The 18,554-nt window shown below is 42.7% G+C and overlaps 2 protein-coding genes across 4 annotated transcripts in view; both read left to right on the top strand.

Annotated features, from left to right (window-relative positions):
• The window catches only part of edc4 (enhancer of mRNA decapping 4), a 33,149-nt gene extending 24,901 nt beyond the window's left edge, over positions 1-8,248 (top strand). For all 3 annotated transcript variants that reach the window (XM_030425687.1, XM_030425689.1, XM_030425688.1), the window contains one exon: positions 5,740-8,248. In XM_030425687.1, the coding sequence (XP_030281547.1) occupies positions 5,740-5,923 (184 nt within the window). In that variant the 3' untranslated portion in view covers positions 5,924-8,248. The remainder of the gene's footprint in view (positions 1-5,739) is intronic.
• nrn1la (neuritin 1-like a) overlaps positions 6,110-18,554 on the top strand; it is a 104,117-nt gene continuing 91,672 nt past the window's right edge. The window contains exons 1-3 of the mRNA XM_030425733.1: positions 6,110-6,242; positions 8,284-8,353; positions 9,316-9,716. Of these exons, the coding sequence (XP_030281593.1) occupies positions 6,110-6,242; positions 8,284-8,353; positions 9,316-9,716 (604 nt within the window). The remainder of the gene's footprint in view (positions 6,243-8,283; positions 8,354-9,315; positions 9,717-18,554) is intronic.

Below are 18,554 nucleotides of genomic sequence, written 5' to 3' on the forward strand. Positions count from 1 at the left end.
TGGTGCATTAGCGTCTGGCATACTTAGTTACACTAATGAATAAAAGAAGATGCGATATTTTGTAATAATAATAATATAATATATAGAGTAGATATTGATGCTGATCATAATAATAATAATAATAATAATAATAATAATAATAATAATAGAGCAAATGTCTGAGAAATTAATATAGGCTGCCTGTTCTGCAGGCACACTTAGGCTAATAATAATAATAATAATGTAATAATAATATTAATAATGTAACATTAGACCAGTGTATAAGATCGTACTACCCCCCCCCCCCCCCCCCCCCCCCCCCCCCCCCCGGCTGGCTACTTATGTATTATGGCTGGCTAGTCTGTGTGTTAGTGGAAAGCCCTGCTTCAAGGGTGAGCGTAAACATTCAGTTTGTAAATTTTTCAAGTTATGCATTTTGGATCGTGTGGAACACAATAGACACACAGTGTTTTCCTTATTGAGATATAAACTCTGATGACAATGACAATGTCTGAGATGTCAGAGCATAATAAATGATTGTTAGCAAAAGTCTCAACTGCCCGTGTGATGGTGAATTAAACAATGGAAACTGAACTGCTATAAATCTTTCTCTGGCTACAGTACCACATTTTAAAAAAATAAACAAATGTGTTCTCATGTTTGTAAAGCAGTTATAATTAAAGTGAAACCGTCGCCAAAAAGCAACCGAGGCTTTATTTTTGATTGAATATGAGTCAAACCTTCGTGTAAATGCATAATGACAACGAAAGAGGCCCTTTTAAGATTAACTGTAGTTTTGTTTTCGGGCGAGCTAATTTTCAATGGGGTGCAGGGACACTGCCACGCTAGCATCAAAATCGCTATTTTTAAAACACTAAGAAGGCTCGACACAACATGAAACTTTGCTCGTAGCCTCACCAGGGTCTCTACACATGAACACGAGCATTGAGAACATTGTTTGTGTACACAGAGTTTACTAAAAAGAAGGTTCTTGGACAACTCACGTTAGCAGTAGCACCTCCGGCGCGCCGCCGTAATGGCGGACAAAAAGTGTCGATCCCCGCGTGCGACCTAATAGGTAGGAGGTCCACCATTACTCTCCTTCCTGTTAGGTCGTACTCTGGGATCGACACTTTTTGTCTGCCTTGACGGCGACACGCTGGAGATCAAGCTCCAACAGTGAGTAGTTCAAAAACTTTCTTTTTAGTAAACTCTGTGTACACAAACAATGTTCTCAATGCTCATGTTCATGTGTAGAGACCCTGGTGATACTACGAGCAAAGTTTCATGTTGTGTCGAGCCTTCTTAGTGTTTTAAAAATAGAGATTTTGATGGTAGCATGCCAGTGCCCCATGTACTCCATTGAAAATTAGCTTGCCTGAAAACGAAACTACGGCAAATTTTAAAAGTGCCTCTTTCGTCGTAATTGTGCATTTAAACGAAGGTTTGACTCGTATTCAATCACAATTAAAGCCTTGGTTGATTTTTGGCGACAGTTTCACTTTAATCTGTGACAATACTGTGTTTAAAGGAACAACTTTTTTTTAAAGATGTGGCCAGAAATTGAGTTTAAAACATAAAAATGCGAACATAATGTCAGGACATCATTGTACTGTTTTGCAGAGATGTCTACTGAAGTTAGCATGCTAACGAGCTAGCCCAAGCCCGTCTTGTCGAGTAATACCATTTTGTACTATCTAATAGTTTAATAGCCCTCATAGTTTCAGCTGGGAGATGTTCAATTTGCGACTTTGCAACTCAGCCTACAAGGTAAACTTTAGATAAACTCACAAAATGTCAAGAAGAAGAAATATTAGCATCGATTAACTAACAAATACAACCGTAGACCTTTTGAGTTCTAAGATGACATTGCAAATTGTTTGTCAAACTAAGATGAGGTTAAGCACCCCAGTAACTCACTTGTTGTGTCTGGGAGACGGGACGACCAGAAAACACACTTCATTCAAATTTGACATCTTGGTTGGAGTCTTGGTTTGTCTTTTACAACAAATACAACAAATGGTCGAAATAAATCTTCAATTCACGGAGTATGATGTTAAAATATTCCAGCTCTACCTACTGTTTTCATCCACTGCTGATGCCTGACTCTCTCTGTCCTCTGCCGCCTAATGCGTCCCTTTCTCATCTGCTGTCTTCTTAGTTTATTTTGTAGTGCTGGTCAGAGCCACTGCAAATCACCGTCGTACTGAAGCGGTTGAGCCTAGAGACTTTGTGTTCAATCCCAGTCAGGTGTCCAAGCCATGTTCACTGGAAGGTGGCTGAGGTCAGTCAAGCTGGCCCACGTTGATCACAGTGCTGGCTGACTCCAGTCATCTAATGGGGCCACTGGTCTACCTGAGATACCTGCTAACGGCAGCTGCTAGTCACAGCCAAAGATAGCCACAGCAAAAAGTTTAGTGAGCAGCAATTAGTGGTTATGCTGCCCCTTTAGTTTTATTCTGTCTATTTCCTACAAACACATTTTAATCTGTCCCCCTTACATATTAGCTCCATGGTCTAGCTCTCATTCTGACCTCTACATAATGACAAATACATTTTCTTAACTAATACACCACTCTTTATTCTCATTGTGTGTGCATTCTTAGAAGTTGTATCAGTCTTGCAATAACAAAATTATTGGTGATCTTCATTAGCTGTTGATAACCTCAGTATTCTTTTGCACATGGCAAAAAAATAAGTATATGATCTTATCACTGAAATGTGATACAAATATCAGTGGTTCTAACCTGTTTACTTTTCATAATACTTGCAGTATATTATCTCACACCACTGTAGTTTGATGTAGGACCTGTCTTGCAATCCAGCAGGCATAATTTGCAGTTTTGGAAAATGTCATCGCTTTTAATGGAAAACCTGTGAACTGTACAAACGTGCCTTCTTCCCCAAATGTCTTCATTTTAAGTTAATTTTCTTTCAAAACAAATGCAGTGAACATGTTTTGAATTACATTACACGCCTTCTCCCCTATACCTGCTAGATTCTGTGCTACAGTCAGCCAGTAATAAAAGCCCTTCTTTGGTGAAAGTTTTGCTCCCAATCTCTCTTCATCTCTGTTGAATGCCCATTATTCCCAATCTCCTGGGTGCTAAACGGTGCTAAACTGCTGACCCCATCACCCTGCTCCATCTGTAGCCCCACTACATGGCTGTCCGGGGAGCACGGATGATCCTGTGAATAGCTTTGCAATTTTTAGCTGTTCTCTCTTGTTCTCTTCATTCTGTGTCTTTCCTGCATCTTTTTATTCTGCAATTCACAATTGCACTTCCATATGTTTTTTTTACTCTTTTGACAGTAAAGTGTTGTGCTTTGTTATTCTCAAGATGTGTGAATATGTCTCCTCAGAGAGCCCTGGACTCACTCACTTTATGTCCTTTCTTTTCTATGAATCACTGCAGTCCATCTACCCTCGATCTTTTCTGCCCCAGAAAACCCCTTTATCTATCAGGGTCCCTTTATAACACTGCTCCGTGTCTGGATCACCTGTCTGCTTCTGCGTTTACGTTGCAGCTGCCCACTACAGCAAGTACAGCCCTCTGGTGCTGCTGTGCCATCTGGAGAGAGAGATGAGGGCAGTAGGGTGTGGTTCAGTCTGAGGCATTATAAGGACAGAGCACAGTCATGGTAGAGTTCAAATAGAAGATGGAATCCAGACAAGATGAATTCAAAAAAACAACTTAAAATGATATATTTATATAATACTTAATACTTTGATGGCTAGTTGTTTTTGAGCCATGTAGGAAAACTCTGCTCTCATGAGTAAAGAGAAGTCAATTAATATTAGAATAACGCTTCTGCACAGTATGTTTTTGGGGCTTTGCACAAGATAAATGATCCTTCTTTTTTGTACTGCTGATTGATGGTATCTCAGAAGAATACGTGACAGATTCCCAGAGAGAAACAAAAGCAGTGGTAGGATTGTTGGGACCAGAGAGGATTGTTAACAGGATCATTAGCTGGTTTTAAGAACACCTTGTTGTCCAAATCGATGTGAGAATAATGTGAACAGAGGGACCATTAACAGAAACTTAATGTGTGTGTGAAACGGCTTGACACAATTTAGTTAATAGATTATCTCAGCAAGACATTAACTAACCCGTCAGTATCTGTATCTTGTGACATTTAATGTTCCTTTTTTAAAAGAGTGTGATGGCAGTGATATGGGGACTTGATAGGTAGGTGTGTGTGTGTGTGTGTGCGTGTGTGTGTGTGTGTGTGTGTTTGTGTGTGTCGTGGGGAGTTCTGGATGGAGGCCAGCTGGCATTGTGGGTACAGCTCTAATGTCGACTGGGATCAGGGAATGCTCCAGACGTGGAGATGAATGGTCATTTAAACCGCAAAGACAGTGATGGTGGGAGAGCAGCGCTGCTGGAGAGTCTGACCACCAGATGTCTGTCTAAACCAATTAATTGAGGAACTAAATGTAGTGTAGTCTCAGTAAGAGGAAAGGGCACAGGTGATTGTGGCAAATCTCAATTTCTGCTGTGATATTTGAATGAAAACAGAAGGTACACATTCACACAATGGGCTGGCCGCCAGGGAGATAATCAAGGACATTGCTTGACATTCAAACAGCAAAAGATGGGTAGACATGTGTAGAGCCAGCCTCCCTCTTCATGTTTTGACCCTCGGAGCAGCTGCAGGGGACAAAGTCTGTGCGTGTTATCCTTCGACAGTTTGTTATAGCTGAATGATTCCGATTGTAAATGGTCCACTTTAATCTTATGCTGTTTTCTCTTCGTAGAACTGTAGAAAAATATGTTTAAAAGTCGCCACATTCTTTTTTTTCCAAAGACTGTGATAGGTAAAATAACATGGCAATCGAGGGGCTCTCTTGGTGCTTAGAGGCAGGAAAAAAGTTCAAAAGATTTATATAAATGTGTGTATGAGAAGTGAGAGTTGAATGTACTAAGGATTAAGTACAAACATCTTGAAAAACCAGAGGGCCCAGTAGGTGACATCACAGATCATGTGACACACTCAAAAGAAGTGCAAAACAAACCCGGTCATTAATTTATGGGCGACCCAAATCTGCACACAGTAGTTTGAACAATTGGATAACTTTTTCACTTCATACACTTATTGTAGGCTAGTGACTTAGCAACTAACTTACACTGCTGAAATGTTATTGATAGCCAGTAATGTAAGCTAACAATCTGCATATTTGGTCAGAAATGGGTATCCAGGCGATGTTCTGAGAGTTCCATTTCAGATTGTATTTTTTTAATGTTCTACGTGTTTACATCTAAATAATGAGCTGGCCAACGGTTACTTTCATATATGAATCAGTTTTTGTAAAATGTAGTTAGCTCTGTGTGAGCTCTAGGCTGCTAGCATGCGTAACCTCAAGTGGATATGAGAGATGAAAACTACAAGCTAGGCAGTGGAAAACTGCTGTTCTGTCCCTTTGCTAGATGGTTGGAAAAACAAAGCTCATATTTTCTGCCCTTACACGCAAAAAACATGTTGCACTTGTGGCCTTTGCAGCATTGGGGTATTTTCAGTGTTAACTTCACCACAGCATTGTCAACAAGGAGCAGGGTCTTACATGTGGATTTGGAATAGCAAAAATGCATTATAGGCCAATGTTGTCATTTCTCCTACACTCATGGCAGAACATCCTCATCCAGCATTTAATAGTTTGACCTCATGCCTACATTTGATTGCCTGTCCCTGGCTGGAAGTTTTAGGCACCTTCTGTCATGATTATCTGACATCTCTTTCCTCTGTGTCCCTGTCTAGCTACCTGGAGGATGCAGTGATGAACCTGGACCACGGTGACCCCCTGACAAGAGACCACATGGCCGCCGTGCTGGCCCAGGTCAGACCGAAACTCTTCACCTTCCTGCAGCAGGACCCCCACAGCCCGCTCACCAAGAGGGCGCGACGCCTGATGATGATGCTGCAGGGTCTCGTCAACCACTAGTCCGTCATTTAAAGTGTGGTGCAGAGCAGCCGTTTCCTCGTAGATACCGATCATGAGTTCATTTTTGTTGTCGAATGTTTTTAGAGGAGAGGGCAGCAAGGACAGCTTCAGCTCTGTTTGAGCGGTTTCTTGGAGCTTGAGGACGGGATGTGCTGTTGGTTGGAGGCGGAGGATGAGAGCTCCTAAATGACTCAGTTTGAAACCTCTTACTTGGTTCAAGAAAGTTCACCAGCCCACCTGTCCCTCAACACAACCCTTAATCCAGCTCTTTCTCCCACCGTTCCCATTCCTCCCCCTGCTCGTCCTGCACCAGTGTCAAGTTAGGTTATAGAAATTGTTTTTGTTACTCAGTTTGTTTATGTCCTGGACAGACCTTCAGTGGAAGATAATAATGGTCCAGATGACTTAGAAGTTCACTGTAGATTCTTCCAGACTTTTGTTACTGCTGCTTTTCCCCCAAACAAGAGGCATCATGGTTGTCTCTCATCCTTTTATCCCTTAGAAACGACAGCCAGTGAGAGTTCTGGTTGTCCCCGTCTCCCAGACACATCATACCTGACACCCCTTTCGTGTCACTTCATCCAAATGTGCATAAGACTCAAAGAATGTTCAGCTCAGTGGTTTACCAGACCAAACATCGCCGTTTCTTTTGTTCTACTCATGTTCCTTTGACCCATCAGTCAGACATGTTTTACCCATGCTTTTGGGATACTAGACAACAGAAGGAACAAAGTTAAAGAAGACATGTTTCGCCTCAAAATGTCGCCTTGTATTTTGGCCTTAAGAGAAAAACAGCAGGCTTGGACACATTTCTTTTTTTATATGCAGACCAGCATCCTCGCTCGAGCCAACTTGGAATTCAGTTGCTGCAGGATTACGCTGTCCTCAGTTTAGTTTTCTCAAACAACCAAGCTTATCCCGGCAACCAGAAGCATGTAACACCCGAAAGCCATTTTCTGTTGGTTGCATATTTGCTTTCAGTTACTTCTTAATGGGTTGGAGACGACAACCTCGCCAAGCCAAATCTATGTCAGTGCTTTGAGAGGATCACCACGTTGTTGAACGTAAAGTTAATGGAATTTGATCCCGTGTTTGAAGTATTCAGGATGAAAAGGGTATCTCATTATACCTTTTCCATCTGGCCTTGTTTTCACAAATCATTCTAATGAGACATTCGGAAAAATACAAACAAGATTAAAGGATGAGAAATAACATTTTTCAAATGTAACAAATATTTGTGAAGGTCCTCCAGACTGAAAAGAATTCCCCTGTAAAATCAGAAATGTTTCGAGCCCGACAGCGAGTTAGGCAGCCGTCCATGTGTACAGCTCTGTCCTGTAAATGATCAGACCTCTCCCCATGTTTTCTTCTGTATGTCAGCCCCCCTTTTTATATACACATTTAGTATTTGTAAGACTTGTATACATGCTTTAAGATTCATCAAACTAGTTATAATACATGATAAAACACTTCCGAAACATAATTGTTACTGATGATGTTATTTTATCAGGCTATTCCAAATAATGTTTGTAAACTTAATGTGCAGGTACTTCTCATAGGCTGTAGGAGGCAGCACTTAGTTGGACTGCAGTTATTCACCCTGCTTGTTGTTTAGGTTTTGAATTAATTTCATTCATTCCTGCTCTTACAGTAAACATTGAAAAGCCCGCCTTTAGGTTGTAAATGCGCCATTTGTTCATCTTTAAAGTGTATAAGTTGTGTACAGCCCAATTACACACATCATTGTTTCATGGCAGGGTGGCCACCCTGTTCTGCTGATTGTAAAATAAAAGTTCTGTTCATTTGACCTCTGTGTTTAGAATCTGTGAAGTTGGATCTGTCTAGCAAGTGCCTTATAGCATTCTCCATGATTTAATTTAATTTGATCCCAAGCATGATCGGATAGCGGTTCCATTTAACCTCGACAAGCATTTATGTCACGAACGCTCATGTGTGGCTGGTTCTGAAGTTAAAGCTCTCGCAGCACAGCGGAGGAGGATCTGTACGTTTTGTTTGCAAATATTTGGCTACCAAGACAGTTGATTTGGACAGATATTTGAATGCTCATGTACCAGAGAGAGGAGAACTATTTTGAGCACCTTCGGCTTTCAGTTGCAGACCCTGGTTTATTGTCCTCAGAGTTGACGGACAGGTTGACTCCCGCTTCACCCTGAGGTGGGAGCTGTGTGTGAGAAACATGACCGAGGCTATAGTGTATGTCATTTTTTTCTCTACTTTGTGTTCCTCTGCTTGGACAGTTATGTTGTGTATCTTTTACAGTTTCTTTTACCCTAAACATTTTGGAATAAAAAGACTTGCTCAATTTATTGTGTCTTTATTTTCGTGTTGTGTTCTTCCAGAAAACAGTCCTGACATAAGTTCAAGTGAGCTGCTTCCTACAGCAGCCTCACTGGCTGAGAGAGAGTTAATGTCAGTCCTCAGAGTAACTAATGCATTTAGTTAAATACTCTTCTTAAAGGGTAACTCCACCAACTTAACACATTAAAGTGTCTTTACAGGTCTTGAAATATTCCTGTATGTGCGAAAAAAGTAGTATACAGCGTTTTGTGGGTCCAGATGAAGCTGAAGCTGCTGATAAACTGCATCATGTGTGTCACTCAGTGGCTAAGGAGAATTGTGGGTAATGTAGGCACCAGGTTTAAAGAAGGAAGAAGAATGTGGAATAAAAAAGGTGATACGTGTAGTTCTGCTGTGATGATTTTGCTCTTTGTTTTTAAACGGTCCATAATGAGGCCGTCAGTGTCGTAGGAGGGCATTTTTTTCAAACCCCTCAATTCACCTTAGCCACCGAGTGGAGGCAATTTATCAGATTACATGAAGCCTTCTCTGGACCCACAGAAGGTTAATACTACTTTTTCACAGATGCAGTAGTACTCCCTAAGACCTCTAAACACACTTTAATGTGCAGAATTGGTGGAGTTACCCTTCAGGCACAATTTTGAAGTACGAGCACCTGCTCGGATTTACATTTTATGCCAGTTAATACCTGTGCTGGACTCCGAGGCAAACACTTATTCAGCAGCTTATGAGATACAAAATGCATTTGCAAAATAATTTATGAACCATTTACAAACTATTCTACTCATCAGTTGCAACTTTAGATAAACGGTTGCTTAGTGAATGGTTTATGAAGCATTTCATTGTTAACAGTGAAATAGCTATTAACTAATGTTAGATTGAATAGAAATGTACCATTCATCCGTGCTCGTTTTTTTATAAAGTGCTATCTATAATAAAACTGTAAACACATTTCCTCTGCAGAACGACACATTTAGCTGATAACACTTTTACTTAAGTGGGATTCTGAGTGCAGGACTTCACTTGTGATGAAACCAAAAGTAAAGTATCTGAATTCCTCAAATCATCCCCAGCATCCACCTGTCCATCCACTCCTCCGCCGGGGCCTCTCCTCCTCCTCCCTCTTCCTCTTCCTCCTCCTCCCTCCTCCTCCTCCTCCTCCTCGGCACGGACGCGCCCTCCCCTTCAGCGGAGCGGGTGAGCGCGCCGTGGATGCTCTCACAGTGGAGTACAGAGCTGCACCGAGGACAGCAGGGAAACACTTTGAGCAGCACTGAGGGGCGGTACAGAGTGCGCTGCCTTTTGTTTTTCAAACTGCAACTTGGGAATTCCGGTGAACAACAAAAAAACAAAAAAACAAAAAAAAAAAAGAGCCCTGAAACTTGTGAGGGACGGAGGACGACTTGTCGGGTCAGCATGGCATCTCTGGTGAACTCTGCGTGCCTCCTCTTCTTGCCTGTTGCTCTGCTGCTGGGTGAGTACCTCCCCCCCAAAAAAACATTCAAGTGATTCTGTCGAAACTCTCATTCATCAGCAATGCACAACTTCCACCGCAGCGGCCGGGCTTTCTGGAGTAGTTTTGGCTGCGAGCCGCTGTGCGTAACCGGATGCTGCAGACTCTGGACTCTGGCTTTTAAATGTCTCATCTTTATGTGTGTAGATTCTCTGCTGATATAAACTACGTCCTTCCAATCTTCCTCACTTGACTCTGCATCTCTGTGCACTGCAAGTCAGAGGGTCCCGCAGCTGCACCTCATGAGTCTGCAGCATCCCGCCGAACATGCGGGAGCGGTCCGACCAGGGAGAGCTCGTAAAAAAAAACAGCGTAAAGGTTTGTGGCTGCGGCGGGCTGGGAGAGTATCCGCTCTCCCAAAGTTGGATCCACGATCGTTACGCACACTGCCGTCGTGATTTCCATTGACCGTGATGTGGTCGCATCTTCCCGGCTCTGTTCCGCCCGACAAACAGCTGCTGGTGAACAGCTGGAGTGGAGCAGAGAGAGCGCGCTCCCTCTCTGTGCCTGAGCCCAGCCAGGTTCATTAGCATGACAGGTAGAGTCATTCATTTTAAACAGGCGGGAGATGGAAACCTTTTGTCCAACAGATAGTAGAGGAGATCTGTGAGTGTGTTAAAAAGTGAAGTATGTTAAATTAAAGGGGCGCTCCGGCTGTTTCCTATCGCACTTCCTTAAAGTTCAGAGCACTTAAGAAAGACGGGTTTAAAAGAGAAATGTGAAAAGGGAGATATCCTGATCTTTATCTCCTAGAATGTATCAAGCTTTTCAAAAAGGATCCTACATTTCCCATAATGCATTATATGCGGTTGGTAAATTCACAAACTTTGGAATGGACACAGTTTTTTTCCCCCCTGAACTTGACGTGTGAAATTGGTGGAGCGGTCCTTTAGATAGGCAAAAATACTTAGACTTTCACTGTCTTTTTCTAATTTGAAAACACGTCTAATCCATGTTAAAAGCCTTCATCCTCTTCATCACCATTGATCATCATCCCATGCTGCTGCTGATGTCAGAGCGCTGAAGATGAGGGGGTGGATGGGGGGTCCCGTGGGAGCGTTACACCGTAGGGGTAAAGGAAAAAAGAAAAAAGTCCCACCGATGGGGATAAATGATGAATGATTCGCATCTGCCCCCCCCCCCTGCTCTGCACAGTCTCTGGAGACTCCGTTCAGCCCAGCATCTGAACCTGACCAGGAAACTCTCCTGCTGCCACCGCTGCTGCTGCTGCTGCTGCTGATGCTGCTGCTGTCTGTCATCTGCCTCAGAGTCTCAGCACAGTCATGTTACTGACACACAGGGAGAGACCAGGCTCGTTATGTATTAATGTGGGCTGATATGTTTACATGGAGCTATTACTTTGTTCCTATTAAACTGTGTGTGTGTGTGTGTGTGTGTGTGTGTGTGTGTGTGTGTGTGTGTGAGAGAGAGAGAGAGAGAGAGATGATGAGTGCACACTGATGTGTGCTGCTGTGTGGGTTGGTGTGTCCCAGAGCAGATTCCTGTCACCTTTGACTCAAACATCACTTACAACATCTTAAAATATCTTATGTGATGATCAAAAACATCGTATTAAAAAGAAAATCATCTCTCAATACTTCAAAAACACCAGCGTAGCCTATAAATAGGATTTTCTTTCTTTTTTTTTTTTTTTTTTTTTTTACTGGATCAGTATTTATATCGTCCTTTGATCCTGATGGATCTTTACAACACAGAGCTCCTGTCCTTGTGTGTCACACAGTGCATCAGTGTAGACAGTTTTTTCAGTGTATCTTTGCTCAGTCTCATGGGAGGAATCGTGAGGAAATGTAATCTGCTCAATATGTGCACACATACTGGCACAAACCACATAAAGACTTGGAGTGGCAGCTGTGCTGGATTTCAACATGCTTCTAGTTTGGCGCTCTTCCTCGGCAGCATCGAGAGGGTTGTTCTTATGTGGAAAAACAAAGAAGTGACACTCTGATTAAGCCACAACCAAAAGCAGGCTATAGATATTTTGACACGTCACAGGAGGAAAAACAATGCGTCAAAAAGTCTGCTGTGAGAAAGGACTATGCTGGGATGCCGACACCCACAGTAATGTTATTAACACATTATTTAACACTTAATGATCTGAGCGTATTGGCACTGATCAATATATGAAATACAACATTTAGAGGTAGTCTAAAAAAATAGTTATAGGCATGAACCACCAACCAGGCGACAAAACATAGTGTGCAAAACTAAGACAAACAAACAATCAAGAGTCTAAGAGTACGCTCACATAATGATTTATAGCAGGTGTTATGTTTACCATGGTTGTCATCTAAGATTAGCATTTCATCATGCTTAAATCTGTTGGTTTGCACTTAACACAAAACTTATGTGCTGTATAATAATGACACTAGACTTTTTAAAATGTAGGCTACTATGTTAGCATGGTAACAATTTGCTAGTTAGTGCTTAAAACAAAACCTGATGTAACAACTTTTGACTTAGTTTAGAGTGTTAGCACGCTAACAATAGGGGATAATCACAAACAAATATGTAAAAAATAAAAAAAATTCACTTAGCTTATAGTGTTAGCGTGATAATATTTGCTATTAAGCACTAAACACAAAACTGATGCATAAAAGTTGGTCCTCCGTCTCCAGTCTTTATGCTAAGCTAAGCTAACTTGTCACTGGCTTAACCTACACGTTAACTGTACAGACAAAAGAGTGGTATTGAATTCTCAGCATATTCTCAGCAAAAAAAGCGCATAAGAATATTTTGTTTAAATAGTAAACTGTTCTTTTAACCTCATCTCAGACTTGTAGTGTTGAAAACACTGCATGTTTCATTAGAATACAGAGGGCTTCATCTCATTTCTGTCTCTGACAGCTGCGAGTGTTAGGACCATAGAACAGAGAGGTCTCCCCTGGGTGCAGGTGTCCGCTCTGCGTCATCAGCACCCCGATAATCACATTAAAAGCAGTCCATAGGCTGGAGGGAGATTATATTTGGCTTTTAATTGTTCTCCTCAGGAAACTCTCTCTCTCTCTCTCTCTCTCTCTCTCACACCTCCCTCTCTGTTGGTCGACTGCAGCGTTTCTGAGGTGTTTTTTTTTTTTTTTTAAACTGCAGCAGAGACACATGAAGTGGAGGATTCCTCATTAAAATAGGTTTAAAAGTCTCATGGAAAACTGCCTGTGCCTCCCCTCCTCCTCCTCCTCCTCCTCCTCCTCCTCCTTCCCTCCTTTCCTCTCCCCATCCGACTCTCAAAGAACACAGTCTCTCCCCGAACACACATTCACAGCTGTGTCCACCACACTGCACCCTCCTCCCATCCTCTTCCTCCTTCCCTTTTCTCCCCCTGCTTCCTTCATCCCCCCCTCGTCTTTCCTTCCTCACTTCTAGCGAACCTCATTTCCTCGTTTCTTCTAACTTCTCACGTCTCTGCAGTCATTTTTTATCTCCATGCCGTCGCCGCTCTTCCTTTTTTATTTTAAACTCACTCCATCTCTCATCTCTCTGCTTCTTTCATCATCTCCTCCTTCACTTTTTTTTTCGCTCCTCTCCGTCCGCCCTTCGTTCTTTTAATCAGGGACTCCAGACTATTGATACATGTGATTGCGTAAATCCTGCGTCACATGTTTGAAACCAAAGCAGAGCTGCTTTATGTCCAGGAGTCATGATGATTTTTATTGAAGGATTTTGGGGATTCCTCATGGAGTGAGATAAACACATCTCATGGTCCACTGATTGACTGACACGTCATCTCATGAGATTACAAGTGAGGAAACATCTCAGCAGTGATTTGCACCAAAGATGGAGTGGTGATGATGACTGTTGTGCTCCTCCTTCACAGTATGGATGAATTGTCTGAGCTTGGACCGTGTTCACTGTCGAGATCTGTGCTGAAAACTGGCAGTAGAAACAGTTTTACTATATCGAATCTTGGATTAAAAATGAAGAAATCATTCATTTGACTGCTCGTCCACATAACAGTCAAACTCGGGACTGCAGCATCAGTGCGCTCAGAATCACCTGATGGCCGACATCCAGATCTGTGACATCACAGCATGTTTCAGCGATGAGTGGCTGGTGGTTTTGTTGGACTGAAGGCAAATCTGAACCCTTAATGTCGTATATGTCTCAAATAAGTGATCCGCACTGTACATTTTAAAAGTTGACTTTAAAAAGTCAAGAAACCAATTACCTTTTCTGTTTACCTGTTTACTTGTTTTGTATATTACTGTCTTGACTGACCTGAAAAAATGAATTTCCCCATAGTGGACAATAAAGAACATCTAATCTACCTTAATTAGCAGGTAAAGTAGACGATTACATTTAGATTGTATTTAAGGTTATTAGTCTACTGTAGTGTTATTCTGAGGTCATCTGTTTGCTTGATTTTACAGTGCGGGCTGCAGAACACAGTTTGGATGATATCCTAACCTCATCCACCCTGTAGCAGAATATGATTGTCATGCTTACTGGCACTCTTACAATTCACACTATAACAGCTTCTGAAACAGTTTTGAAGTTGGATCACCATGGAGACGTACGCTGTCTGCCCTGATTTTATAAAATGAGGCAGGTAGCAGCTTGCGCGTCGTCTCCCCTTTACATCAGTTCAGATTCTGATCAGTCCTAAAGCCGAGCATGAGCGCGCTGAATCATCTGGAGTTCAGATCAGCAGCTCGTTGCATCGAAGCTCTGCTCACTGGGGACCGATCGCACCGCTGTCAGCTCAGATATACTGTATGCACGCTGTAGCGTCCTGGTCCTGGTTTAAAGCTGCTGAGAGACTATTAAAGCCTCAGAAACAATCACAACTAATTGATGCAGTGGTTCACAGCCTTTTTTCTGCAGCCCACCTCTTTAGCAGATAACAATATTTTCAATACTCCTATACCGTGGCTGTCATTAATACAGAACTGCAGCTACAGCGTGACATCACACAGGACACAATGAATCAGACAGTCACTGCAGCAGTGTTAAACTTTGACTGTGTTACAGTAGTTCAGTGCAGCGACTGTGCTGTGCTGTGCGTGATCGCTGAGTGGAAATCCACAGGCTGCCTTGTGTCTGCAGGGTGTGTATTCTCCTTAACTTGTTCGACTTCTTCTCTCTTTATTACCCACTGTTGTACCGGTGAGGCTGAAGGCCAGATATTCCTCCTCACATTTTTTCTCTTGTCTTTTTTTTTTTTTTTTTTTTTTTTTGGCTTTATTCGGCAGCCTGTATCCCTGCGTCAGTCCCCTTTTCCTCGTGTTTCCAGCTCTTCGTTGGTTTTTACTCTTCTATTTTTTGTTTTGTTTTACTTTTTTATTCCTGGATTTGCCCCTGCCTAGCTGCTTCCTCTTTTATTTTCTTTCTTTTGTCTTTCTCACTCCTATTGTATCTTGCATGTTGGGCTTTTGGATTTTGTGGTGTTTTAGTTTAGACTCTGGATTTTTAATCAGCTCTTTATTAAATCTTGCTTTTTCTTTATGATGACCTGCCTGCTTGTGTCTTGCGTTTGCGTCACTTTCCCCCGGACTTTAACAATAATGGATGATCATTTAGATGAGAAAGTCCCATGCTGTCGGTTTAACTTTTTCAACAAATGATTAACGTTCACTTTACTTGATGAATGTAATAATTAATTCAATTTACTATACTAGTACTAGTATAATGCTCAGGATTTGGCCAGGGATAGCCATTTTTTTAAAATCAGTTTCTGTTGGTGGCAGCGGAGTCTGCGTTTCTTACGCTGGACTCAAACAGTCAGAAAAGTCTTTCTGAATTTCCGACTCTCTTTTGTAATTTCCCCCCGTCTCGTTTGCAGACTTTATGTTTCCCTCATCTTTCAGCCTCCTCTATCCCTCCTCCTGCTCAGACACCTCCTACATGTTCTCTAGCCGTCTTTACCTCCACCTCCTCCTCGGTCTCCGTGCGTGTGTGCGCAAATGGTTAGGAAAGTAATACATGACACACACACACACACACACACACACACACACACACACACGTTTTTGTCCCTCATTTCAATATCGTCACCCTCTCCATGATCTCCTCAAGAGGTGTAATTGTGTGTTTGTGTGTGTACGCATTTAAGTAAAGAATGACTGTGTGTGTGTGTGTGTGTGTGTGTTTGTGTAAGCACGTGTAGCTAAGAATCTTTTGGGATTAAACCGTTTAAAACAAGCTTTGTGTGTGTGTGTGTGTGTTGTTGAGCACGACTCTCTTCTCCTTATCTCAAAACTTCACTGACCATGAATATTCATACACACTAGGGCACACACACACACACACACACACACACACACACACACACACACACACACACACACACTCACTTACAAAGAGTTTAAAGACGCTGTAATGCATTCACCCACACATTTACTGTATGAAGGAGCCACTGTCCTCTACTGTAATCACCCTAATGTAATTCATCTCCTGCCCTCACTGTGTGTTCGTACTGTACTGTCTGTGTGTGTCTGAATCCATGTGCATGTGTCATCTGCGTGTGTGTGTGTGTGTACATACATTCCTCCAAAACTCCTCTTCCCACACAGGACACACACATTTCATCCTACAGTGTGTGCACAGAGAGCATATAGGAAGGTTGTTGGCAAGGAGGAGAGTGCAGTGTGTCCAAGGTCAGCGGAGCTCTTGTCTTTGAGTCTGCCTCCGAACACACACACACACACACACACACATACATGAATACACATTCTATAGCGAAGCGGTGCAGAGAACATTAGCTTTCAGTCTGAAAGAAGCGAGAGAAAAGGAAAAAAAAAGGAAAGGAAATGCAATGCAGTTTACGGAACAAGAGCGAAGTAAAAGAAGTGTTATGGAGGTGAGGCGGAGAGGCAGAGGGCAAGTGGAGACAGAGGACGGAGCGAGTAAGATGGAGAGAAGGAGGAGGAGAGAGGGATGGAGACGCAGAAAGAGATCAGGACCTGTATTTATCAGGCCTGTCAGAAAAAGGCGAACCATCATGGATCACCGGCCACAGCCTCCGGACAATTCAATTTAATACGATCTGAAGTCAACACAGCCTGCAGAAGCCCCCTCCAACTCTGCAAACTTTGAATAAAACCCACCGGGGAGAAAACGGAAGACAGGAGTGGAGGAGGACAGACAGAGTACACAGAAGGCGTGCCGTTCGCTGAAGGACGAATGAGGTGGAAATCTGTTTTCCCGCACAGGAGAGGGAGGGAGGACTTCAGCGGGGACATTAGCAGTGTAAACAGAGACACGGGGGCCGGCGGCAACCGACGCTGTCGTCATTTGTCAAAATGTAATCAGGGATTCCTCTAAATGGGCTGAAATGTAATAGAGCCTGTTAGTGTAATGAATGGACAGATTATGTAGCATCTTCAGATTGATGTTGTGCTCGTCTCAGGCAGGACAAACAGGATGAATATATACACAGGAGTTCCTGGAGAGGGCACTGGGGAAACGATTATGGGTGATACCTCCGGGGCCCATGGGAAGAAGCATAAGTGAGACAGTATCATAATAACAGCATTTTCAAGGCTTTAGATGCCTAGTATGAGAAATATCCACTTCACAGAGCCGTTAACCTAGATCATCATGCACTGAACCCACAACATTCAAGACATTTTAATACTCCGGCAGTGGACATAGGTGTGCAGAACCTTGTGTTAAAATGCTTAAAGCAGTTTTGGCCATCTAAAGGTTTACAATTGTGTTTGTGAGTGTAGCGATTCTATAACTTGTGTCCACAGGTGAAGCGCTGCCTGAGCGTACAGAATGGAGTCTTGGGTGTGTTCCAGTACAGAAGGAAATAGAACTACACCCCTGTTTATATCGCCTTCTTGAAACGTGTCATTTCTCCTGAGCGTCCGCAAATAAAACAGATGTAGGTTTCTTGCCCTCCCCTTGAGGGTGAGAAGATTCACATCAATCTTATGTGCATTAACCTGGAGTCAGGATCCTGGCAGCTGAGCTCAGCAAAAACCGGCAGAAAAAGTTCAAAAAACATGTACAGACAAAACAAGTGAGATACAATGTACTGCTGTTACGCCAGGCCCGGCTGTGAGGCTAAACTGAGCTAATCACGCCGGGCTCTGGCTCCATAATTAACATAAAGGGACTGATGTTAATCTTCTCACGTCACTCTTGGAAAGAAAGAAAATAACCATATTTCCCAAAACCCTGTAAATGATGTTACTGATTTGCATTCAGCAACAGCGCTTTGCAGCTTTCTGAGCCGTTCGGTTTATTTAAAGTACCTTTCCAGTGTTTCTGTTTGCATCCTGCTTCAGATGAGGGAGGAAGTTGTTTGAATAAATGTTCAGAACCTGTGAGGATGTGAAGTGACATGAGCATTAAAAAAAGATGTGCATGCCTCGGCGGATGAGCATATATGCAGCCCTGCACCTGCCCCCGCGTACCTGTGTGTGTTTGGTCGTGTGTGCTCGCATGCGTGGACGCCTGCGTGTCTGCGGGGCGTCGGGGAAGGCGAGGTGGACGGAGTCAGAGTCCAGGTTTGTGGCTGCGGGGCCGAGGGCTTTGAGGCTTAGAGAAGAAGAAAGAACCCAATCAACTGCAGACTGCTGCTCAAACCAGACAGTTGAGATAAACCAGACACAGTAAAAAAAAAAAAAAAAAAAAAAAGAAAAAGAAAAAGGGAGAGAAAAGCAAGCCAACGGGAAAATCAAACTAAAGTCATCAAAGATGTGAAGGCTGAGGGAGACACTTTTGTCTGTCTGCCTGAGTTGTTCACAACTGATTCAACCTCCGCAGACGCTTAGAAAACATAGTTGACAGGAACCTAACAAGTGGTGACCTTAGCACAACCTGAACTCAAAAGTT

Source organism: Sparus aurata, chromosome 8 (genome assembly GCF_900880675.1).
Source record: "Sparus aurata chromosome 8, fSpaAur1.1, whole genome shotgun sequence".
Taxonomy (NCBI): Eukaryota; Metazoa; Chordata; class Actinopteri; order Spariformes; family Sparidae; genus Sparus; species Sparus aurata.